Below are 25797 nucleotides of genomic sequence, written 5' to 3' on the forward strand. Positions count from 1 at the left end.
CCTGTCTTGTCCTCGGTGGCTTCAATTAATTGAAGCATTATAAAGAGGTTGAGGGTGTTAGGTTCTCTGATGAAGGTTCAGTTGAGAAGGAAGCTTAAATTCTAGGCGTCTGTTTGCTTCTTGGTTGGTTTATGGTGTTAGACTCTCGAGTTCGTGTTCTGGTTTGGTTCCGGGAACTGAAGGTTCAGGTAATCTTAGTCTTGTGCCGTTGTAATGCCATTGCATTGTTGTTTCTTTCTAGTGCAGTTCGCTGCAAGTAGTCCGGCTCGTCAAAGCTTAGAAGCCTTATCTCTAATCTCTTTCTCAAGGATTCCTTGTCTTGAGGCTGAATGCAAGAGTGAAGATTTATCTAGTGTTCATAGTAGTTTTTTTATGTCACCCGTTGTTTGGGTTTGAGTTTCCCCTTTGTGGGCTATGCTTCCGGGGAGGTTAAGTTGTTACCACCGGATTTAGATTTTCACCCTTGTATGTTCTTCAATTTCATCAATCAAAATCAGTTGGCAAAAAAAAAATTTCTAGCTACACATTTACTGTCTTCTTCTTTTTTTTTAAATTCCTGATCATTTTATTTACTACCAAATACCAGTAATAAAAAATAAGTTTATAAGAAAATACATATGCATATTTAGTGTCCACAACACCGAGAAATACACTCAAAATAGCCCACATCTGATTTTGTAGAGTTAGTCGAGAGATTCTAACTTAGATATTTAGTTTAATTAATAAAGAAAATAGACAGTTGAAAACATGCAAGTTTGCTGTATCATACATAAAACTTATCTAAGCCAATCATCAGAACTATTTTTTCAAAAAAAATTCATCAGAAACCAATCAAGTATCCGTTGCGTTTAGAAATTTTTTGTTGATGTTGTTAAACATGTTTAGAAAGAGGTTTTGATAGTTTTGAAAAAGATTGATGTTTCAAAATATAAGATGTTTTGATAGTTTTAAGGTACTTTAATTTTATTGGAAATTGGTTGACCAAACTTATCGTAAATTTATGCTATTAATAATACTCCCTCCGTTTTTTAATATAAGTCGTTTTAGAATTGTGCACATAGATTAAGAAATCATTAATTTTTTATATTTTCTAAACAAAAACATCATTAATTATTTACCTAACCACAAATCAACCAATAATAAAATAGAAGGTATATGTTCATTGGTCATATAACATTAAGTGTTAATAAATTTTACATAAAAAACCGAAAACGTCATATAATTTGGAACATAAAAAATTCTCTAAAATGACTTATATAAAAAAACGGAGGGAGTATTATATTCTAAAAGTTAAGTTTCTTAATTGTTGTGCTTTATGCAAAACATCTTATATTATGGAATAGAAATAGTATTTATTTAAATCAATAAATCCACCGCATTTTTATATAGAAATTCGAACGTTTATCTTCAATGTAGAAATTTGTATTAGCGGAAAGCCACACAATAATGAGACATGTTTTAAAACCATTTTGATTGGTATGAATACTTACATTTTAGATTTCACAACTAATACATTGTAGTGATTTATTAGATTGGACAGCTCTATGATGTACGAACGCACGTAATAAATGAATGTCGTTACATGAAAATAGAAATAGTTGGATTGAGGCAGGTCTATATGACTATATAATATAGCAACAAAAATATAGAAAATACCAAAATAAGACAACCGTTTGCGGATGAGACTGAAGAAGCACTACAAAAATCTAAAATCGGAGGTGGGTTTGGTTTTTCTACATCTTTTGGGACCAATTTCGATGCAAAAGTTAGGAAGATCAATATAGACTTTATTAGTGAGGAATTAAAGAAATAAATAAGAAATGACATGAATGTCTGTCTGAGAGAACTAAAGAAGTGGTTTAAGTAAATAGGAGAGTGACAAATGCCTGCCCGTTACTCTTTCAACTCTATTGGCACTGAAAATCATGACGTTTCTTTCTTTCGATTTGCATTTAAAATGCACTCAATTGCATACTGTAAGCAACTATTTATTCTCTCTCTTTCCTCTCGTTTTCATCATTGTGTCAACATATAGAGATAGAGGTTTTAAGATTCTGGAGCTATGTTTGTCACAGAAAGAGAGGTAGAGAGAGAGCATATTAGGCTTTCTTTATACCAATGGCTAAACACATGTGTGCAATAATGCATGCATTGTATATATTGGAATATAGATTTGATGATGGCTTATGTTACAAACTCGTGAATTTGAAACATATGTACGTTATCATGTCTAACCATGTGTATCAAATGATGTAATCACCTTCGAAGATACATACACTTCTAAAACGCTTCTTTTTGTCATTAATAATAATAATATATATAATATGTGTGTGTGTATTGCAATTGCATGTAATTAGCGTACTTTGAAATTATAATTAATTATAATGCGTTAAACCGGAACAAGTGAATTATGATTGGATCTTCTGTAATACTATGTTGTTGCTAGAGTTATAAATTTAATTAAAATAAAAAAGCAAGAACAGTCGAACGTGCAACACAAAAAGAGTTTAACTTTTTATCTCTTACAATGGCATTTCTTAGAGGAGCATGTGCATATCATGTGCGTCTCTTCCTCTAGCTTTCAAATGTATTTCTAACCTAACGGACTTTTGTTATTGTAGCCACATCTTTTCTTAGCAAACTATATATAGTACTTATCTAGTCTAACATTTTTAAGAACCTATAGAATAGGAAAATAATGTATCAAATGTTCATAAACCACTCAGTTATTAGCGCTGTTGTACTGAAGTTCGAGTTTTGTTTGTAAAGGAATTTTTTACCATGCTAAACTTATGTTATGATCTAAATCTAAGTGTTGTGATTTTGATAAATTTGGCGAACTCGTAAATCATAAAAAAGATTGGAGCGCCTTCAAAAAATGATTGGAGCGTCTTTCTATAATACATTTTTAGTTTTAAGTATGTAAATGCCTAAATACTACAGATGTCAAACAAAAACAGTGATCTTATAATATGTCAAAAGGTAAAATAAAATAAAAATAAAAAAGCAAATATATATCTTTTAGTTAACCCTCGAAATTCAGCACATATAAATTCCGGTTATTCTATTTTTACCAAGGTTACTTGTCAACTATATTACAAACAATCTGTAATTTTAACAGTTGTTAGATTTTGTTATACCAAATCTAATACTAATAATGCTTTTTGTCAACAGTGAGAGATATATTTATTAATGTACTCAGTTGTTAGATATGGAAGTGGCTTAGCATGAAAGTTTCTTATCACATGGGATTGCTTCATACTTCCCGCAAAGGAACAACTATATGCTTAACTTGTATGTCATGACAAATATACCCCTCGCTTCGTTGATGGGATGTATGAATCGACATCATTTGTCAATGAGTGTTTCCGTCTTTTCTAGTTAGCTTACTCTCTACCTTATTTCAAAAATTCATTTGTTTGTTTTGTCTTTTGTAGGAAAAAAATAGAAGCAGAAGGTTCGATTTATTTTTCTTATAATTACCAAAATTCGAGCTGGACTTTTTGTTTTTGTTTTCCTACCTTCCATTATTGAAAAAATCACATAAAAAAGTGACACCCACCTACACTTTAAATCATAAGAGTATTTTACAAGTACTTTAAAGGGATGATTATTAGTAATCTAAACCTCCAACTATTTTCAAATCGGATGAAAAACTTTAAACTAAAATTCTATGTTTTTAAACCTCCAACTATTAAACCGTTAATGCCGTTAACCTTTCGTTTACAAAATCATTTTTCTTAACGGAGACCCGTTAAATCGAAACGCAGTGTTTCATGTAATCACGAAAACGACACGAGGTTTTTATAATCAATGGATATTTTAGAGATTTAAACCCTCAACTATTTATAAATCGGAAGGAAAACCCACTACTAAAACTTTATGTTTTTAAACCTTCAACTATTAAACCTTTAATGCTTTTAACCCTCTGTAAATAAAGTCATATTTTCTGAACGGAACTGCTAAATTGATATCAAGATATGATTACATGGAAACGGAAGCGGGTACGTGGAAGCGGAAACGTATGAAAGCGCAGAAGCAAATTTTTTAAATAAATTAGGAAGCGGATACGTGTTGGAAGCGTATCTATATATATATAAGAATTTGTTTAAAAATCTAGAACTAAAAATTATATGATTTAAATTTAAAATAAAGCATTTATTCATTTAATAATAATTTTGAAATGATTTCATATTAAATATGTAAAAATACACATAAATTAAATTTAAAATAAATTATTTTTAATACTTTTTAATTAGTTGAGATAATATATTTGAATATATGTTTTATCTTTAGTAAAAACTTCAATGCATAAAGATAACTTATAGTATTAATTTTAATATTTGTGCATTTCTATTCTTATTAAAATATGCTCTATTGTGTTCTCATGCTCTCTGTGGATTCAATTCCCAAGTGCTACATCCGATCTCTTATTTGAGAGAGTTGACTCTAGGGTTAATATAAGTTTATCATCATTACCCATTGATATAGGGAGGTTTTAAGCATTTCGTGTCGTTTATCTAACGGTTCTCCGTTTAGAAAATATGACTTTGTTTACAAAGGGTTAAAAGCATTAAATGTTTAATAGTTGAAGGTTTAAAAACATAAAGTTTAGCTGTGGGTTTTCCATCCGATTTAAAAATAGTTGGAGGTTTAAATCACTAAAATATCCATTGATTACAAAGAACCTCGTGTCGTTTCGTAATTACAATAAACGCTGCGTTTCGATTTAACGGGTCTCCGTTAAGAAAAAATGATTTTGTTAACGGAAGGTTAACGGCATTAACGGTTTAATAGTTGGAGGTTTAAAAACATAAAATTTTAGTTGGAGGTTTTTCATCCGATTTGAAAATAGTTGGAAGTTTAAATTACTAATAACCCTACTTTAAACTTTAAAAGTGACACTTTTATCAAAAGAAACTTTCAACTTTGCTTACTTGTATATCAAGTCAAAATGGTAACCGGTGCTGTTCAAAATCGATGAGGTGTCGTTTTTTTTTTGAACTTTTTAAATTATTTTATTAGTAAAATAAATATAAAAATAAAGAAAATACAAAAATTCATTAAAAATTCAAAGCAAATTATAAAAGTCAGCTAAAATTCACTAAATCAAAATATTCACCAAACAAATTTTAAATTATTTTTATTAGTAAAATAAATATAAAAATACAGAAAAAATAAAAAAAAATCATAAAAAATTCAAAACAAATCATAAAAAAGTCAATAACAATTACAAAAAAAAACTTCACAAGAAAACATTTTAAATTTTTTTATTAATAAAATAAATATAAAATACAAAAAATATAAAAAATCAAAACAAAGCATTCACGAGAATCATATGAAGATAATGATTTTTTCTAATCCGATTTAGAGTAATCATAACCCATAGACTAACTCCTATTTTGGATTTTTTTTAATCTGTTATCTTTTGTGTGTGTGTTGGTTGGATTTGGAAAAGTTCAGGATTGTTAAAAAGAATAATCTATATTAATGATAGCTTGAGGGTAGCCGGTTTATAGCACTCAATGCACGATATTCCTTAGTCGCTTTTATAAAACAATATATAATTTTATTCTTGATTTTTGGGAATTTTTATGATTTGTTCTGATTTTAATGATTTTATATTTTCTGAATTTTATACTTATTTTATTAATTAAATAATATAAATATTTGTTGTGATTCTTTTTTTTTGTAAATTTTTATGGTTATTTATATATTTATTTTACTAATAAAATAATTTAAGTATTCTGTTGTGAATTTATTTTATTTTTTGTGAATTTTATTGACTTCTTATGATTTGTTTTGAATTTTTTTCATGAATTTTTATATTTTTTGTATTTCATATTTATTTTATTTATAAAATAATTTAATTTTTTTTGGTGAATATTTTTATTTTTTGTAAAGATTTAGTGATTTTTATGATTTGTTTTGAATTTTTATGATTTTTTAATATTTATTTTACTAATAAAATAATTTTAATTTTTTTTTAAAAAAGGATATCCAACACATCATCGATTTTTAACAGTACTGGTTACAGTTTTGACTTAATGTACAACTAAGCCAGATTAAAAGTTTCTTTTGATAAAAATGTCATTTTAGAAGTTTAAAGTGCTTATGAAATACTTTCACGGTTTAAAGTGCTTATGAAATACTCTCATAGTTTAAAGTGTAAATGACTGCTACTTTCGAGGTTTTGTATGCGATTTTCCCCTTATTATTATATTTGGATATGAAATTATTGTTGGATTCTTCGTATCTTTATTGCTCAATAAAATTATGGTCTGGTGTGGATTTTTTCAGCAAACAAAAATATGTTGTATGATTGCGTAAAAAAATTATAATATAAATATAATAGCTGGCCAAAATGTTGTATATTTATTTAGTTATTATAAAAGAAGTCGATGAGGTTTGTCTTTATTTCCTTAAGTATATGTAAAATATTTTAATAATGGTAAGTCGCTCAATTATGCGGATGGGCCCTCTCGTCGCTATATCTGTGTTTTGAACTGAAACCTGGGGCATTTTTTTGTCCTTTTCAGTTTTGTTCTTATATTTGCTGTCGTAAATTTGATTTTGGCATTGTCCTCTCTTTTATTTCAAAATACTCACTCTGTTTTTTAATATAAATCGTTTTAGAGAATTTTTATGTTCCAAATTATATAAAATTTTCGGTTTTCTATATAAAATTTATTAAAACTTAATGTTATATGAGCAATGATAATATACTTTCTATTTTATTATTGGTTGATTTGTGGTTAGGTAAACAATTAATGATGTTTTTGTTTAGAAAATATAAAAAACTAATGATTTCTTAATTTGTGTGCACAATTCTAAAATGACTTATACTAAAAAACGGAGAGAATATATTTTAATCTTCAGAATATTGTTCATCTTTTTTTTTTCTTCTAATCTTTCTTCTTTCTTTCTTTATGTATATGTGTGTACTTAGATCATGTTTGCCCATCTCGCAACTTGTTCTTTGTAATTTTCCAGTTAGCCACTTTCCATTTTTTTCTCTAATAATGCAATAACTTTTTCTGATGTAAAATTTTCAGCTAAAACACGCAGCATGTAATATGGAAAATCATCTGAAATCTAATCAATCTAAAAAATTTAATGTGAATATTAAAAACTGATAATCTAGTTTTAAGTTTAACTATCTATAAAACTGCTATCGGTATTATAATCTTTGCATCAATGATCCAAATTTTAGAAGTATTTGTTTGCTTTCATTTATTTCTTCACCCTTTTATAAGATGTGACAAATTCAACTGTATTAGCATTTATTTCAGTTTGGTATACTTCAGTTTCTCTAATTTACAATTTCCTTTACTGTTAATAAACGGAATAATTTACATTCAGTAATAAAAACAAAAATTGTTTTCCACAAAAGAGATAAGGCTGAAAGAAAATGTCAGAGACACAGGAAATGAAACATGCATTGTGGCATTGTTAGCTATAAGCCAGGAAACAATATTCAAAATTGAGACATATAAAAAACAAAAATACATCAATATTCTTTTGAAAACTTATACTATTATATTTTTTTACCTATTTTATCAATTACAGTTATGGGTGTTTTCTCCCAGGAAAAGTGATAAAAAGTTAAAATTAACAGTAAACAAGGAAAGTAAGACAAAATTTATTTAATTACCTTTTCGATGTAACCGAGGAAAGAGAAAAACAATTTGAGTCGTAGTATGCAGTATGATCCGCAGAGACAAATATACCCCGCCCTGCAATATCCTTTACGCAGTTTTGTAAATTACTAAATAGATGTCTTGTCACACGTGGATTCCGACTAAGATATTATATTTCTCTGTTCTACATACATGAGTTTACATGTCAAAGGATGAAAAGATTTAAACCTCATTGGCCTGAACGATAAATGTTAATCATGGATCTAAGAGCATGTTTATTGGGGTAACCTCTAAGTGGGTTTTTAGTCAATATTTAAGTATTAAAATTAAGTTAAGAGTTTATGTTAAAAAAATACTTAATTTTAGTCTTCCAATGGTAATCTATTAAGTTAAGGATTCTTAAAAAAAATGTGATGAAAGAAATGTTTAAAATTGTTGATTGTGATTGATAAATAAAAGAAGAACATGAAAGAAAACAAGAGTTTGTGATGAAAGAAATGTTTCAGATTGTGGTTTGTGATTGAAAACAATGCTTTGAATACATTATTTATAAAGATTTTGTGACTCAACACTTCATCACAAATACATTCCGTGATACAACACAACATGTTCACAACAAAACTACAAGACTACAAGCATGTGACTCTACACTTCATCACAAATACATCCCGTGATACACAACATGTTCACAAGCTCAAAGCTAGCGGCCAACATCACACCAGCAGCCATGCCATTGCATATTCCAGGCCAATGAGGATCGAGCTTAACAAAGAAGAAGGGCACTGCACCTAACCCAGTGGCAGCAGCCATTGCCAAGGTGAACAACACAACTGTTGAGACTGAATACATCATTTGATGCAGCATCAGCCGGAGATGGTTGTCGTTGCTGTAAAACGTTAAATATGGAAGATCAAGGAGGCTCAGTTAAAGACACAGTCCGCCATGGAAGTAATTATCAGGAAAAAACTCAAGGAACAAAAAAACTAAAATATCAGGTCTTAAGCAACAAAAAAAAGATAGACAGTAATCAGTTCTAGCACTAGCACAATAAGATAACAGTAACTCCATAATAAGCAAATATAAGATGAACGAAACATAGACATACTATAGCCGGAAAAGACAAACGGTGTAGAAAAATTTGAAGGCTTACACAAGGATTTGCATGAACACAAAGAAGCAAACTTATCACTCACAAGGTCACAAAGACAAAACATGATTAGAACAGAGCAATGAAGCAAACTTATCACTCACAAGGTCAAACCTAAAAATCATAACTTGAACACAAAGAAGCAAACTTATCACTCACAAGGTCACAAAGAAAAATCATAACTTGAACACAAAGAAGCAAACTTATCACTCACAAGGTCAAACCTAAAAATCATAACTTGAACACAAAGAAGCAAACTTATCACTCACAAGGTCAAACCTAAAAATCATAACTTGAACACAAAGAAGCAAACTTATCACTCACAAGGTCAAACCTAAAAATCATAACTTGAACACAAAGAAGCAAACTTATCACTCACAAGGTCAAACCTAAAAATCATAACTTGAACACAAAGAAGCAAACTTATCACTCACAAGGTCAAACCTAAAAATCATAACTTGAACACAAAGAAGCAAACTTATCACTCACAAGGTCAAACCTAAAAATCATAACTTGAACACAAAGAAGCAAACTTATCACTCACAAGGTCAAACCTAAAAATCATAACTTGAACACAAAGAAGCAAACTTATCACTCACAAGGTCAAACCTAAAAATCATAACTTGAACACAAAGAAGCAAACTTATCACTCACAAGGTCAAACCTAAAAATCATAACTTGAACACAAAGAAGCAAACTTATCACTCACAAGGTCAAACCTAAAAATCATAACTTGAACACAAAGAAGCAAACTTATCACTCACAAGGTCACAAAGACAAAACATGATTAGAACAGAGCAATGAAGTCTGTGAAGAGCCGATGTCGCACGTAGGAGACAAATTAGAATCAAAACAAGCAAAGTAGAGAAAGCCCAGAAAGAGACTCCAAAATTGGAGGCCAAGTTGTAACAAATTATCGACAAATTTTTTTCAGAAATCGGAGATTTTTTCGGGGTCAGAGTTCTTCAATTTGATTTAGTAAACAAAATTCACATAAAATAAGACTTACCTTATAGGACGAGGCGACGACGAGATTCTTCGAGGACGAGGCCAGCACCGATTGAAAGATCGAGGAGAGCATCGACTTCATCTCGTTTGTCGACTTCGACTTTTCTTCTCTCATTATCACAAAACCAATACCTTAGCTACACGTGTTTAACAATAACCGCTTCTTCCACGCCTTAATTAGGAGCCGTTCCTTAGGTAATTAGTTTTTTTTTTTTTTTGGAACACTTTTTTTTTGTTGAAACACTCTATTTTTCTTTATTTATTATTCATAATTATCCAAGAACTAGGGGTAAAAACTTTACCCGACATCCAAACCCGATCCGAAAAAACCCGAACCGAAATCCGAGCCGAAGTAGCAAAATATCCGAATGGGTATTGAATTAGGAGATATTGGATATCTGAACCCTAACATGTAATATCCGAACCGAATGGATATCCGAAGATAACCGAACATATGTATAATTAACCATATATTTCTAGTTTACATCTCTCATTTTATATATAATATTTATATTGATACTACACATACTTTAAGTTTATATATGGAGAAAATGATTTGCTACTCACTTAAAATGTTTGTCAAACTTTTTATTTCAAGAATTAACAAAAAGTTACATCCAAAATTTAAAAACAATAACCAAATTAATGTCTTTTTAGTTTCAAAATGTTATGTCTAAATCTATTAACCATTCAATTTATTAAAGATAAAAAATTAGTTAAGTGAAAGTTATATTTTTAAATACAAGAAATTTTAAAAATGAAAAATTTTAAATTTTTTTTCAAAATCTAAAATCCGAACCGGATCCAAAATAACCGAATCCGAACTAAAAATACCCGAACCTGACCCGAAGTACAGAAATACCCGAACGGGTTCTATACCTCTATACCAAAATACCCAAAAATTCGAAATACACAACCCGAACCCGAACGGGTACTCGAACGCCCATCTCAAGAACCATACTTAAGACACCCCAATAAACATTCTAAGTCTTCTAAATGTTTCAAATATATTTCAGGCTTTTCAGCCAACCCACTTGTGTATATATATATAAATATATATATATATATATATATATATTTAATTTTCATACATATATTTAACCAAGTTAAACTCTGATTAACAATCCTGCTGTCATCTAATATTATAAACCAGGGACTAATCACAAAACAATGATTTGATACATAGTGTTTTTTTTTTCTTCTTAATCAAATCTAGGGTTTGGCAAAATACCCAGATCCAAAACACTAAACCGAATCTGATCCAAAATAGATCCAAATCCAAACTGAAACTAGTTAAATATTTGAATGGATCCAAAATTTTAATGTCTTCAGAATTGGAACCAAATTCGACCCGAACCAAAATATTTCAGATACTCGAAAATATATGAATCATAATTATGTTCCCGGAAATATCTGAATCATAATTATATGTTTTAATATGTTAGTTATTTTTAGATCCAATATGCAAAAAATATCCAAATACTTGAAAATATCTAAAAATCATCAAAATACATAAAAATAAATAGCCAAAAATACTCAAAAGATAGAAAATATCCTAAATACCTATCAATTCTCCACCCAAATATTCAAATTTTCATATTAGTTGTAGATATTTGGTCATACAATATTCACATTATATGTTCTATTATCTTTTATTTTCAGATTTTGAGGATTTTAAGGTATATTTGAATTTTCAATGAGTGCCCTGAACCGATCCGCAAGAGTCCATTACAAATCAGAACCCAAATTTATAAATATTCAAGTTGGGGTCTAAGTCTTTAATCCCAAAAATTTGAAACTCAGGTATACGCAACGCCCAACAAACCATTGCTTTGTGATTTAAGCTCCGGTTTATAGAAAAGAAATACTTCTCGTCAAATCTTTGTTTTTAGTACTCAACGGCTCTTTCTCCTTTTTGACATTTTAAGTTGTAGTAAAATTAACTGTTTGTGAAGCATCTTTGCATCTTCTGCATCTCTTTTTATGGAAGGTGAATTTCGCACTCTTATCAATGCTCGACCCAAATCAAAGAAAAGCTCTATCTTGTCTCAAAGGCCCAAAAGAAAGATGTGGGTCTGCTTTGAAGTCTGACAAATGCGAGCGGCGTATTAAGTGTGAACCCATATTTAGGGAGACAACTTAAAACGAAGGCGTGCTTGACAAGTCGCATATACAAACGATGCGGTTTGGAGGACATTAAAGACCTTTGGAATGAATCGAGTTGCATGGGATCGCATATATAACCTCATCAGTAATAATTATGACTTCATCAACAAAAATAATATGTTCTCTTTCTCATATTCAAAGCGTCAACTGTTTGTAATAAGATCCGGTTTTCTGAGAATTCCTAAAGTAAATTCAGAGAGATAAATAGCTGAACTCCTTATTCTCTTGTACTACGAGCTCAACTTATAATCAACTCTGATTTAATTCAGAGAGATAACCGTAGCAATAGCGAGTCCACTTCACATTTATATCCTCTTTAAAACTTATAATCGACTCTGATTTACTTCAACCTACTTTTTCTCTAACTAGTTCATTAAACACTTAATCAAACTCCTCTTTCAACAATCTTCCTCGCACGAACCTCAACCCCCCCAAAACAACCAAAGGTACTTACGATTCAACAAATTTGATTTTACGTTTTTTTATATTATTAAGAATATTAGTTACTCTTTATATCGTTTACTCCTCGCTGGTTTTTCTCTGTTTTGAGATTTATTACTGTCTGAAACTAGCATGTTTTATGTAGTGAACTCAAGAAACGAAAAACAATACAGATACAATGTAGTTAACTAATTACCCAAAAAGAGAGAAACATTATATTAGAAGAGACTCGCCTAAACAAAACAAGTTTCAACATAAACGTTAAAAACGAGACAAGAAATTAAAGCATCTGTAGTAAAATAACCCTAAGATATAAAACCTTTAAAAAGCCATTTGATGTTTCGGTTTGTGGCTTTAAAACAACGTCTTCATCTACTTACCTAAAGCACGGATCTCTTTCTTCATCTTCTTTGTTCTACCCAAAAGAATCGCAAGTGAAGCTTTGAGAGTGTGTGGTTGGCAGCAACAGTTTTACTCGCATTTAATCGACCGGTAAATGTGACGGACAAAGAGGAGAGCGGCACGGAAGCCAACAGTCCCAAGCATGAGGAAGAACCCGTAGCAAATGCAAGCCATGTAACCGAAGAAGAAAGATGTTTGCATGAAACCAGACATGTCTGATCTCGCGTAGTAATAGTATAAACAGTACGCGTAGATAAACAAACCAGTCGACCCACCGCATAGGAATGATCTGCAAAATAAAGATTAAAAGATTCAAAATCTCTGCAAAGGATGTAATACAAGTGCAGCAACGTGATCTTACCTCCACCACCATTTGTGATCTTCAGCGGCGAGTTGGAAGTAAGTCAGGGCAACGGTTATAAAAGCGGTAACGATCAAGAGGATGATGAAGACGATGAAGAGGATGCTGTAAATGGTGTAGATCCGATGGCCCCAAACACTGGCAAAGATGTAATACAGCTCGATGTAGATGGCACTGAAAGGAAGAAAACCAGCCATGGCCATCTGAGGAACAGCGCTTCTGTACCATGGAAGTGGCGGGATCTCACGTGGATACTTAGTTGTGCGGACTGGAGCTTGGAACTCGGCTTTGCTGTTTTTACCGGCGATGCCACCCAATACAAGTAAAGGCGAAGTCACTAGTGTCCATATAAGGACGATAACAACGATGGTTCCGAAGGGAAGAGCTGCGGTTGCACTGTAGGCGATTGCGACGGTGTTTAGGAAGCAGAAGGTGAGGAATAATGGGCCACAGAAGAGACCTCCAGTGAGTAACAAGTTTCTCACCTGAGAAGATTAAATGAGGATGTTTAATTGCTGTGCTCAAAACAGTGACTTTCAGAGCAAGGGTTTGGTGTTTAGTACTTACCCAGTTCTTTCCTTCGAGTTGGCAATAGAAAGAGGAGGCGGTGTATCCAGCGATTCCAGATGTGAGAGCATAGATAACGACCAAGGCAGTGAAGAGTGCTCCTCGATTGTATGGATAGAACACTCCAACAAGTGAAAGCATGAAGATGAAAATGGTGCTGATGACATATGAGGGACAGATAGGTTAGTTATCGGCAATAAAAGAAGCATTGGCTTGAAATGAGAAGAGACTTACAGAGTGAACAACTGAGTCCCGCTACCAAGTGATGCAGCAAATAAAGATTTGTGCTTTGGGAACCGGAACACGTCCCCGTGAATGTTCTTCCATCCAGTTTCCTCTTGATCATCAGCAGCTTCCTCATCTTGTGCATACCTTTACAAGTCGGGAAACAAGTTTATAATCGAGGATAAAAGAGATGTGCATCGTTGAGTCAAGAGTCAGCATTTCCAAAACTTACTTCATGAAATCATTCTTGAGGACTCGCATCAAGATGGTCGCAAGGAAACCAGTCAAGAGGAGGACAGTAACACACGAGTTTATGATAGAGAACCAGTGAATCTCCAAGTGATGCGGAAGAGAAGACGACATGGCGTACTTATCCATCCTCTTCTCGAAAGGAGTCTCTGTCTCCTTCCACTTCACAGTGTACATAAACTCCGCAACAACTTCCTTATCCTCAGTGAGATCCACAAGCGAATGAGGATCCATCCTAGCATTGATTTCGATAACTCGGTCGTTGTTATACAAAATCTCGAACTGGATGTGCTTGTAGAGGAAGTACTTGAACTCGCTCGGATCTGATTTGCTCTCCTTGTCAACCTTCCCAATGAATCCCCAGATAGGAAGATCATCATAGTACATCTGAAAGTAATAATCCTTCTCTACAGCTCTTCGGAACTGTTCAACTTCTTTTCTGCTAAGCTTCTTTTTGCAGTACGTCTCAGAGTCTTTCTCATTTCTGAAGCTAAGCTTATACGGAGCACTAACGAGCCTGTCACCGTTCAAAACCTCACCAAAAGCTTCCTTCTTATCTTTCACACCCTCTGCCAAACCAATGGATCAAAATAAACAGCAGTGAGTCCCTAAGATCTCAAGATTCACAGTGAGAAGCAATCAATCTTGCTCGTACCTGGTACACAGAATGGTAGATCGAAGTACCGATACGTCTCACTGCGATCAACATCATCACACACAAGTATAATCAATCAGTCATTTGATGATAGAAATCGCAATAGCATCCATCGCAGCTCTTTTACAGCAATAGAATGTATAGTCAGTGATCAACTTCTCTAATCCAATTCAATATCAGATCTAAACTAAGATCTATAAGTAAAATCAGTCATCTGATGAAGAAATCAAATCTCAAGGTCTCGAAATCGCAATGACATCCATCGGAGCTCCTTACAGGAATCGCATGTGTAATCAACGATCAATTTCTCTAATATAAGGCAGTTTCGGATCTAAGATCTGAAAAACTAAAGAGAAGGAAGAAGAATAGAGATCGTTATACCTGGGATTGTGAAACGGGCCGACCTTGTTGGCGTAGAGGGGGACAGAGTCGCCTTCCTTGTAACGATGATCGGAGGCATCGGATCTGACGTTTCCGGCGGCGAAGAAGATAAGAGCTCCGACGAAGAGGAGCAGCGTCGTCGGTGGTTTCATGGTGTTGCTGTGAGGGGAAACTGTGAGATCTGATTTTGGCTTTTATTTGGGAGAAACGCTAATGGTAAAGACAACAAATAATTATTTATCTCACTGCAAATAAAATTAGAAATGTAACAAATAAAGTCCAATTTTCTTTTTTTTTTTTGAAAAATTCAACTTTTTTGCCACATGAATATTTTACATTAAGATATTTGAATTTACTATACTATATGATTTGTGTTATTTTGTATTCTTTCTATGTTTTGGAAATATACTTGTTGCGAATGGAAGATATAAGACTGGGAAAATACATGAAGCAATATGACTTCTATACTCGATTTTTTCATAAAATATCATTATATTATTTTCTAGTTTATAATATACCTTCTTTTTTTAAAGGGTTTCAGATTTTATTTCTGTATTTGAAAAAATAATGTTTTAAACTTTAATTGATGCATTTTAAAACAAAAATATAATTTTAAATCTATAAATATAAGTAAATGAATTTTATTAGAAAACAAATAAAGTTGATTAAAATTAATAAACAAAACTATGTTTTTATTTTTTATGAATATATATATGCAAGTTCTAAAGCATCAATCTTTCAAATATATATGGATTAGTTTTCTAGCGGTACATTATTTTCCGATTTTTAATAGTTACTGGTTACATGTCAAAAGATCAAAACCTCAGTAATGGGCAGTCCTTCCATTTCTTTAAGTAACATGGAGTAACCTAACTATTACTCCATTTTAGAGTTAAATATGAAATGAGATTGGAGAAGATTTTTGTAACGACCCGGTTTTGTTAAACCGGTATGGTTTAATTTAAAACAATCCCTTATATACTAAAGCACAAGTCACTCAACAAATAAAAATTTTACATGTGGAAAATGTTTTAAAAAATTTAAAAATAATTAATTGAGAAAATTAATCTTCAATCCCTAATTTTAAGCACATATTGCCTATATTTTCTCATAATATTCCATCCACTTTCAAAATCAATAGACCACGATTTTCAACCTGTTTTCTTCTTATATATAATTTTGATCTACTAATTTATTTTTTATGTTTTTTTTTCTAACAAATTAAAAGATTTTAAGTTCGTTCTTTCTTTACTTGCTGAAAATGAGAGAAATGAGAGATTGAGTATTAGGTTCGTTTGAATTGAACATGTTTCTTCATGTCTTCTTTCTTCTTTTTTTCAGTGGCAATTCAAATTTAGTTATGGGAAGAAATTGATACTGGTATGGTATTTTTTTAAGAAATTTCAATTTTAGATCACTGCAGTGTATAACTTAGAAACTTCTTCAATCTATTGATTTACATGCACTGTAGGTTTGGTTTGGAGACATGGGATGAAGCATAATCAAAATTATTCCTGTGAAAGAGACAAGCATCAAGTTTTCTCAAGGTTTTGCCAGTTTTCCACTCTTTACTATTTTTCTTTGATTTATTGATTAATATTTCCTTTGTTGAGTCAATTATTTTTCAGCATTCACTACTGCAATTGTTTTCGACCCTAAAACCATTGTTAGATGTTCCAGAACCTGCATTTCTGAAAAGTTAATCTACTTTACTTAATTATTGCTAGACAATTCATTATAATTACATAAAAAGCAAGCTAAAGATCTAAAATGTATCTTATAATAAATTTAACAAAGCATCAAAATTAGCAATGTGGGTTAGTTTCAGATGTGTGTTTTTTTAAAACATGTTAGTAAATTAACATAAAATATCAATGCAACAATTATTTAACTATAAAAATAAATATCAAATTTATTAGATTCATCGTATTTAAATTTAAATTAAATTAAATTATTTGTTGTTACAAAATCATAGAACAAAATTAATGGATTGAATAAAGTATTTTTAACTATATTTATATTTTGGTATTTTAAAAAGTTTTGCAAACATGTATCCATTTTATAGTGACATTTGTTTTATCCTTTCAGGTTTCAATTGTTTTGTTTCAGGGCCAGAATCTCTAATATGTAACACTGTTTATATAATATTAATAATAATTTATTCTGACTGAACATTATAAAAATGATAAAAATTTAAAACAATAAATTAACCTGTGCGCAGCACAGGCGAGATACTAGTTATGTTTGAAATCCAAAGCCAATCTCATTAACTAAATCGTGGACGTATATATAAGACTTTGTGTAACCCTAAAATATACGTCAAGCCGTCAACCCACCTCGTGATTATTTGTTCTTCTCCTCACCCCCACTCATGTTTTCTTGCGATCAAAGCCACCATTGTTGGTAGTACGCCAGATCCGAGAGCTTAAGAGATGAGTCACTGGATCCATTACCATGTGCGTTGATGACGAGAGCAAAGTCAAGAGGGAGATCGCGAGCAAGCCCGAGCCACCATCACCACCACCAACGTGAACCATCTCACCGCATCCCAACGGAGCCATGGTTCATCACCGGAGGAGCAGCCCACGGTATCACAGACTCGTTACCTGCCGTCAAGTCTATTCCGTAAATCCCGTATCAGTGTAGAATTTAGATTTCGAATCATGATCCGTCTGTTTGAATTGAGTCTTGATTGTTAGTTAGTTCATTCATTGTAAACTGGAACTAGGGGCTCGAGGATTCAACCGTTGATTGATTGTGTGATGTTAAGAGATGCGATATATATATGTATATACACATAGCCATGAGTAGGGACTATGTGCGCGGGCGGGGGCTCAGAGGTCTGGGCTAGTGACGCTACTTTGATTGTGCAGGCAGGGGCTCAAAGACGTTTGGACTTGCGATGCTACTTGTGCGGGCGTGTGGTGCAGAGACGTTTGTACCATGGACGCTACTTGAGAGGGCGGGGGTACAGAGACAAACTGTACTAGCGACACTACATATTATATATCCATATGAGGAGATGCGGGGTGTATGAACTAGCTATATGCTATCATCGCATTGTTTGTGTTGTGTTTGTGTGATGCTTTAGGCGTCTTGTTTGTTCATGTTTGAGCTAAACTTCCATAGTGGGAGTTCTATTACTCAAGTCAGTGGTTTGCGTGTTTAGCATCCCATACCTCACGGAGGAACTCTCCTGTTACTCACCCCTCCTATACCTTCCCCGTTCAGGTGAGACTGACGAGCAGGAGTGATTGCTATCGGACTGGTGCTTTAGGAGTTTTATTTCTGTCTTTTTCAGACTTGCAGATTTTATGCCTTTATAGATATTTTCAGGATTTATTATGTTATTTGGATTTATGGCTATTTATTGGATTTACGACTTTGGAGTTGACTTTTGAGAAGTAATAAATGAAGATTTAAAACATTTCATTGATTTAAGTTATTTTGAAATATACGGGTGTTACAATTTGGTATCAGAGCGGGGTTTCGTCCCGGCTCTGACTTGGGATGACGATTTGTTGGGACGTGGTTTTGACTCGGTTTTGACTCGGTCTTAATTCAGTTTAATTAATTTTAAAAGATTTTTGAATCTGGGGATTTGGGAGTTTTGAAGAAAGAAAAATACAGAACCTTTCTGGTCAGTAACTTCTAACCCAAGTGTCTTTTTATTGACGATGAGTTTATCATCGTCATTCGCTCTCTAGCTAACAGGGTTTCAGCCAGATGTTCGAGTGATGGATGATGTCACAGTTTGATAGATTGCTCAGGTGTGTATCAGTTTCGTCTATCGTGTTCTGAGATTGTCCGCATGTGGATATATGTGATGTTGTTGCCACCACCCAAACTTCAAGCCATCGCTCCACGAGTTTTTGTTATTGGAGATTATGTGGTATGAGATGTGAGCCATGAGTTGGCATGTGTTATTTGTGTGTATGAGTATATTTACTGCCTTAGAGGCATGGTTATTTTGTAAACTCGTGGGGATCACTTTTGGATTGGGGTGCGACAGCTTGCGTTGTGTGATATTGGAGTTACGCTTGGTATGTTTTCCAGTTTTTGGCAGTGTTGATCATTTCAGAGATGTGTCAGTTCGGACAGCTGACATAGAAACGTTGGGAGATATTTATATTGATTGCGGTGTACCGGTTATGCTTGGAGGGCTGATTGGTTCAGAGACTCGTCAGAGATGGAGTTGTGTTTTGCGATATCATTCTTGAGGTGGACTGGTTATCATGACATCGAGTACTGTTGGATTGCCTGAGGGCAAGAATTCATATTTCTAGAGCAGAACAGATTTTATTTGCATACATGCTACATGTAGAGGAGTTATTGGATATGGGGAGTAAATAGATTTTGGTGATCATTTCGATGGTCAACATGAGTTGTAGGATCTTCTAGTTATCTCAGAGTATGGAGATGTATTTGAGGCTTTGGAAGGGCCGTCACCAGCGAGAGGAGATTTTCTTACGATCGAGTTAGAGTCAGAGACAGCACCGGTTTCACGAGTTCTATACCGATTAGCGCCAGCAGAGATGGTTGAGCTGAAAGAACATATGGAAGATTCATCAGACAAGAGATTTATCAGGCCGAGTAATTCGCCGTGGGGAGCACCAGTGTTGTTTGTAAAGAAAAAAATGATGGAGTTTCAGGCTTTGTATCGACTACATAGACTTGAACATGGTAACCATCATATTGATGAGTTGTTGAATTAGCTGCATGGAGGTTCATGGTTCTCGAAGGTTGTCTTGGCATCAGGACATCATCAGATTGCTGTAGTTGAGGAGTGTGTACGGAATGTGGGTTTCCGTATACATTATGGATATTATGAGTTTTGGTGATATCATTTTGGATCGACGAATGCACCGATATCATTTAAGAAGCTTATAAATGATGTCTTTCGCGAACACTTGGACAAGTGCGCGATTGTACGCATCGACGACCCCATTGATTTATTCTTGGAGTAGAGGGAGCATGATGAGCGTTTGCAGATTGTGTATTGATGCATGAGAATCAGGTCATTCCATATAATTGCATCAGTTGAGACCTCACGAAACCCACTACCCTATTCATGATTCGTAGTTGCTGCAGTGGCATTTGCGTTATAGTTTTGGAGATTGTAATTGTACATGAAGGAAGTTCAGATTCTCTAGGATCATTGGAGTCTGAAATCTATCTTCATTCATTAAAACTTGTACTTGGACAGTGAAGTTGGATTGAGTTGGTAGCAGGCTACAGTTTGGGTATTGCATACCATCTGGTAAAGACAACCAGGTGACAAATGCCTTGGGTAGGCACATGGGCAACGTATCAGGAACCAAAGAGGTTCATGAGTTTACTTGGAAATTTGCTAGTCTCATATTGTGTGCCATTACTGTCGATGGAGAGGCAGATGGCCTTGGGACTTTGGAGCAGGCAGTCTTGCTATGGAGGATACACCAAGCGCATGTTAGCGTTATGGCTTTGTAAGACGATCCAGATGGGGAGTATTGGATATCATAAGTGTTGAGCGGGATAATTTTGAGCGGGATGTACCTGTACCGAAACCGAGTTGTGTGTTGGACGATAAGCTATTAAAAAAAGGGGATCTTACAGCAAATACATCACTCGTGTTTCTCTACCCATCGGGAACACCAAGGGGTACAAAGATATGAAGTGTTAACTATAATTGGTCTAGTATGAAGAGAGTTGTAGCTTCATTGCGTCATAGTGTCAGACATGTTAGATGGCTATTTCAGAGGATCAATTATCTATCATGTTACTTTTGAGCTTGCTTTTGCCGGAGTGGAAAAGAGGCATGGTGATTATGGACGTTGTTATTGGATTTTAAATCGCCATATGTGGAAAGGATGCCACATGGGTAGTCATGGATAGACTTACAAAGTCAGCCCATTTCCTAAGTAATTAAGAAGACGTTCAGAGCTAACCAGTTGGAGCAGACCTACGTTATTGAGTTTGGGAGGTTTCATGGATGTCAACATTGTATCGGATTGGGATTCGAAGTTCACGTCTACATTTTTGGAGTCATTCAGAAGGAAATTTGGACAAAGATCCGCAGGAATACAACTTATTATCAGCATACAGATGGTTAGTCAAAGAGAACTATTCAGACTCAGGGATTGCGTCTTACAGTGGGATGGAAGCTCGAAAAGCATTACATCTAGCAGAGGTTGCCTACATCGACAACGATCGTTCGAGCATTGAGATGACACCGTATGAGGCTATTTATGGTAGGCCATGTCGTATACCACTTTGTTGGACCAAAGTGAGGGAGTGACGTGAGTTAGAACTATTAATGGTTCAAGAGATGGTATAGCAAATGGACATGCTCAAGAATTGGCTTTGGGAAGCCCATGACAGCGGAGGATTTATGCAGCTAACCACTATAAGGATTTGGAGTTACATATGGGCGATCTAGTGTACCTGAAAATGATGACATTTCATAGAGGACTTAAGACTCATAAGTTGAAGCAACTTAAACCGACGTACATTAGACTGTATCCTTTGGTGGACAGAATTGGAGCAGTTGATTGCAGTTATTTTATCAGACTTCCATGGTGTGGTCCATGTGTCAGTTTTGAGGAAGATCGGGAGAGGGCCAAAGCTCATTTTGCAGCAGCCGCTAAGTGCTCATGGTAAAAAAAAAAAAATTGTATACACCTTGTCAGCCAATAGATATTATAAATCGGCAAGTAAAAGAGGTTCAGGAGATGATGACCATGTTGTTCAAATGTTGTTGAGAAAGAAAGACAAGATCCAGGAGGAGACCTAAAAGACCGAGACTCAGATGAGGATTGATGATCCAGAACTTTTTCAGGATGACATTAGACAACCAGCTCAGGATTTGAATTCGAAGACGAATTCTTTATAAGTGGGGGAGAATTATAACGACCCGGTTTTGTTAAACCGGTATGGTTTAATTTAAAACAATTATGTGTGAAACCCAAATCCAATCTTATTAACTAAATCGTGGGCGTATATATAAGAGTTTGTGTAACCCTAAAATATACGTCAAGCCGTCAACCCACCTCGTGATTATTTGTTCTTCTCTTCACCCCCACTCATGTTTTCTTGCGAGCAAAGCCACCATTGTTGGTGGTACGCCAGATCCGAGAGCTTAAGAGATGAGTCACTGGATCCATTACCATGCCATCTCATGCGTTGATGACGAGAGCAAAGTCAAGAGGGAGATCGCGAGCAAGCCCAAGCCACCATCACCTCCACCAGCGTGAACCATCTCACCTCATCCCACCGGAGAGCAGCCCATGGTATCACAGACTCGTTACCTGCCGTCACGTCCGTTGCGTTGTTGTTACGTATCGGATCCGTGAGATGGAGAGCATAAGCCGAGAGGGAGAGAGGGCGTTTGAGGTGGAGGCGCCATGTTCCTCACCACCACCGGTCGTAGATCTGTACCGCCGTGAGTCTTTAGTCACCATAGATGGAGCCCACATCGTCAAAGTGCAAGATCCATTAACGTTACCCCAAGCCGTGACAGCTAAGTGATCCCTTCTCCATTCCTTGTATAGCAAGCAACATTTGTAGCATAAAACCTAAGCGTATATTGTGCATGGTGAAATCATATGATTTAGGTGAGACTTATTCAATGAGTAATTCATGCTAAACTTGGTCGAGTCTTGTTAGGCGAAGCATGTCAAATTCTGAACATTTTCCGATCCATCTCCGATTGTAGCAAAGGTGAGGGTCCATTCCGTAAATCTCGTACGAGTGTAGAATTCTCTCTATAGTAGTTTAGATTTCGAATCATGATCCGTCTGTTTGAATTGAGTCTTGATTGCTAGTTAGTTCATTCACTGTAAACTGGCACTAGGGGTCTAGAGGATTCAACCGTTGATTGATTGAGTGATGTTAAAAGATGCGATATATATATGTATGTACACATAGCTATGAGTAGGGACTATGTGCGCGGGCGGGGGCTCATAGATGTTTGGGCTAGTGACGCTACTTTGATTGTGCGGGTAGGGGCTCAGAGACGTTTGGACTTGCGATGCTACTTGTGCGGGCGTGTGGTGCAGAGACGTTTGTACCATGGACGCTACTTGAGAAGGCGGGGGTACAGAGACAGACTGTACTAGCGACGCTACGTATTATATATCCATATGAGGAGATCCGGGGTGTATGGAATAGCTATATGCTATCATCGCATTGTGTGTGTTGTGTTTGTGTGATGCTTTAGGCGTCTTGTTTGTTCATGTTAGAGTTAAATTTCCACAGTGGGAGTTCTATTACTCAAGTCAGTGGTTTGCGTGTTTAGCATCTCATACTTTACGGAGTAACTCCCATGTTACTCACCCCTCCTATTCCTCCCCCGTTAAGGTGAGACTGACGAGCATGAGTGATTGCTATCGGACTGGTTCTTTGGGAGTTTTATTTCTGTCTTTTTCAGACTTGCGGTTTTATGTTTTTATCGATATTATGTTATTTGGATTTATGACTATTTATTGGATTTACGACTTTGGAGTTGACTTTTGAGTAGCAATAAATGGGGATTTCAGACTTTTTTTATTGATTTAAGTTATTTTGGAAAATACGGGTGTTACAATTTTATTCTAAAAGGAAGTTTATGATCAAAAATACAGTAGGATTGGAGATGAAAATGAAGTTTATAATCAAAAATACAGTAGGATTGCAGTTTTCCTTAAGCCTTAAAAAAACATGCATGTGTTATCTTTGGTCACGGTAACTCCATTATCTTAGGGCCAAATATTCAAATTTTACTTTTGAATAAAAAGATTCTTTGGGGCCAAAATTCCATTAAGCCAGAGTATTCAAATTTTGTGTTAATCTTCTGGCTGTAGATAGTGAGAAGGAATATCTCTTTAATTTGAACTAGATTTTAACCTGCGTTTTTAAAGTGCGGGTAGTTTTTACAATTTTAATAAAATTTGATTAAATTTATAATTTTATTAGAAAACAAATAATTTTAAAGTTGTTCTATTTGTGTTTTAAAAAAGTTTTTATATTATAATATTTGATTTTCAAGTAGTGTTTTCATATCCGATCCAGAACTTTGGCTAAACCGATAGATCCGGTGATCTGTGTATAATCCGATTCAAATTTAATTAATAAATTACTTAAAATCCTATAAAACTTGGTAAAAAAAAACTCAAAATTGTATAAAATCCAAAAATCTATGATTCGTTGAAAACCCAAAAATATATAATAATATTTTTTTTAATTTTTATTAAATAATTCATAATTTTTAATATTATTCAAAATTGAAAAAACTTGTAATAATTTAGACTTTAATGAAATTTGTATCATGTCATTTGAAGAAAATGAAACAATCGTAATAGAATTTTTTTTTATGGATATGACAATATTAGTTTCTATTTTGTTAATAAACTGTGATAAGTTTGTATTATATTTATTTTAGATCTAAATTTAATTTCATGATAAGTTTTACGGTATTTTTGAACACTCAAAACTGGCATATCATTATTATGTACAAAACGACATAGTTAATAATGTTTTTTTTTAATTTTCATGTATATATTCATATTTAATCGTTAAATAATACTATGCATTAAAAATAATATTAAAAATTAAATGGAAAGTATAATTTAGATAAAAAATAGAATTATTATCATTCACAAAATATGGAAAGCATTAATTATTATAGCGAATATTCTATTGTTATTTTAAATACGTAATATATATATTAAAATTAAATGTAAGTGTATGATATTGTAAATAACTTGAAAAACAAAGGACGAAATCCTATTAGGGATTCTGGTTTAATAGTATAGATAAAACCTGAACAACTCCTGAAGCTTGTTATAGTCCAAGTGAAAGTTTGCCTTTGGAGACTGGTTTAGGCGTTCCATTTCAAGATGAATCGAAAAGTTCCCCTACTCTGAACTCTGGTAAGTTCTATCTACTTTTTTTGATACATGTACAGTATGTATGACGTAGTTTGTTTATTTTTCTAGGAGTAGAGAATCTTTACAAAACATGTTTATTGTTATATTCTAATAATTCCTAAGAAACAATGTAACAGTCTCTTTTATGACTTTAAGTTGTAATGCAGCAAAAACTTTAGTAACAGTGCTCTCGTTTTATTTTCGTGATTTTTTGTACAGTTTGATAGTTGGTGATCCACTACAAGAAAACAGCGGTATTTTGACGGACATTCCGACGGAAAATAAAATCCTTGGAATATCCCGAGGAATTTCCGAGGATATTCCGAGAAAACACAAAATTTGGTTTTCTCGGAATTTCCTCGGAATATACCGACGGAATTCCGAGGAAATATTAATCCGTCAGAATATTCTTATGGAATACCGAGGAAAAATATATTCCTCAGAAAAAACCGATGAATTCCGAGGATATATTATAGTCGTAAGAGAGCCGTTGGGGGATTTTAAAAATTCTGAGAAAATTCCGAGGAAAGAGCCGTTGCCGTCGGTATTCTGTCGGAATTTTCTCGGTCTGTCGGCAGGATTTCAACTATAAATACAAGCACCCCTCTTCCTTTTCATTCACTCTATATCTTCATCCTCCCTCTTACTCTCTTTACACACGAATTTGATTC

At 33.8% G+C, this 25797-nt stretch overlaps 1 protein-coding gene and 1 long non-coding RNA gene across 2 annotated transcripts; both read right to left on the minus strand.

Moving 5' to 3' along the window:
- Positions 1-8129: 8129 nt before the first annotated feature.
- On the minus strand, positions 8130-9926 carry LOC106325535. Its single transcript, XR_001266932.1, has 2 exons — positions 9797-9926; positions 8130-8526 (listed from the first exon to the last, which is right to left on the minus strand). It is a non-coding gene; the product is annotated as an uncharacterized LOC106325535 (long non-coding RNA).
- Positions 9927-12574: 2648 nt separating this feature from the next.
- On the minus strand, positions 12575-15453 carry LOC106327519 (transmembrane 9 superfamily member 3-like). Its single transcript, XM_013765678.1, has 7 exons — positions 15243-15453; positions 14862-14902; positions 14190-14775; positions 13967-14104; positions 13733-13889; positions 13166-13650; positions 12575-13093 (listed from the first exon to the last, which is right to left on the minus strand). The coding sequence occupies exons 1-7, from the start codon at positions 15392-15394 to the stop codon at positions 12874-12876; spliced, it is 1779 nt and encodes a 592-aa protein (XP_013621132.1). The 5' UTR covers positions 15395-15453; the 3' UTR covers positions 12575-12873.
- Positions 15454-25797: the final 10344 nt, after the last annotated feature.

Source organism: Brassica oleracea, chromosome C2 (genome assembly GCF_000695525.1).
Source record: "Brassica oleracea var. oleracea cultivar TO1000 chromosome C2, BOL, whole genome shotgun sequence".
NCBI lineage: Eukaryota > Viridiplantae > Streptophyta > Magnoliopsida > Brassicales > Brassicaceae > Brassica > Brassica oleracea.

What these genes read in the sequence shown, in the direction of transcription:
- LOC106327519 (XM_013765678.1), bottom strand. Translation starts at nt 15,394, where the DNA reads ATGAAACCACCGACGACGCTGCTCCTCTTCGTCGGAGCTCTTATCTTC. An exon ending in GGCCCGTTTCACAATCCCAG is followed by an intron (nt 14,903 to 15,242) that starts GTATAACGATCT and finishes TGTTGATCGCAG; the next exon opens with TGAGACGTATCGGTACTTCG. An exon ending in CTCAAGAATGATTTCATGAA is followed by an intron (nt 14,105 to 14,189) that starts GTAAGTTTTGGA and finishes CGACTTGTAAAG; the next exon opens with GTATGCACAAGATGAGGAAG.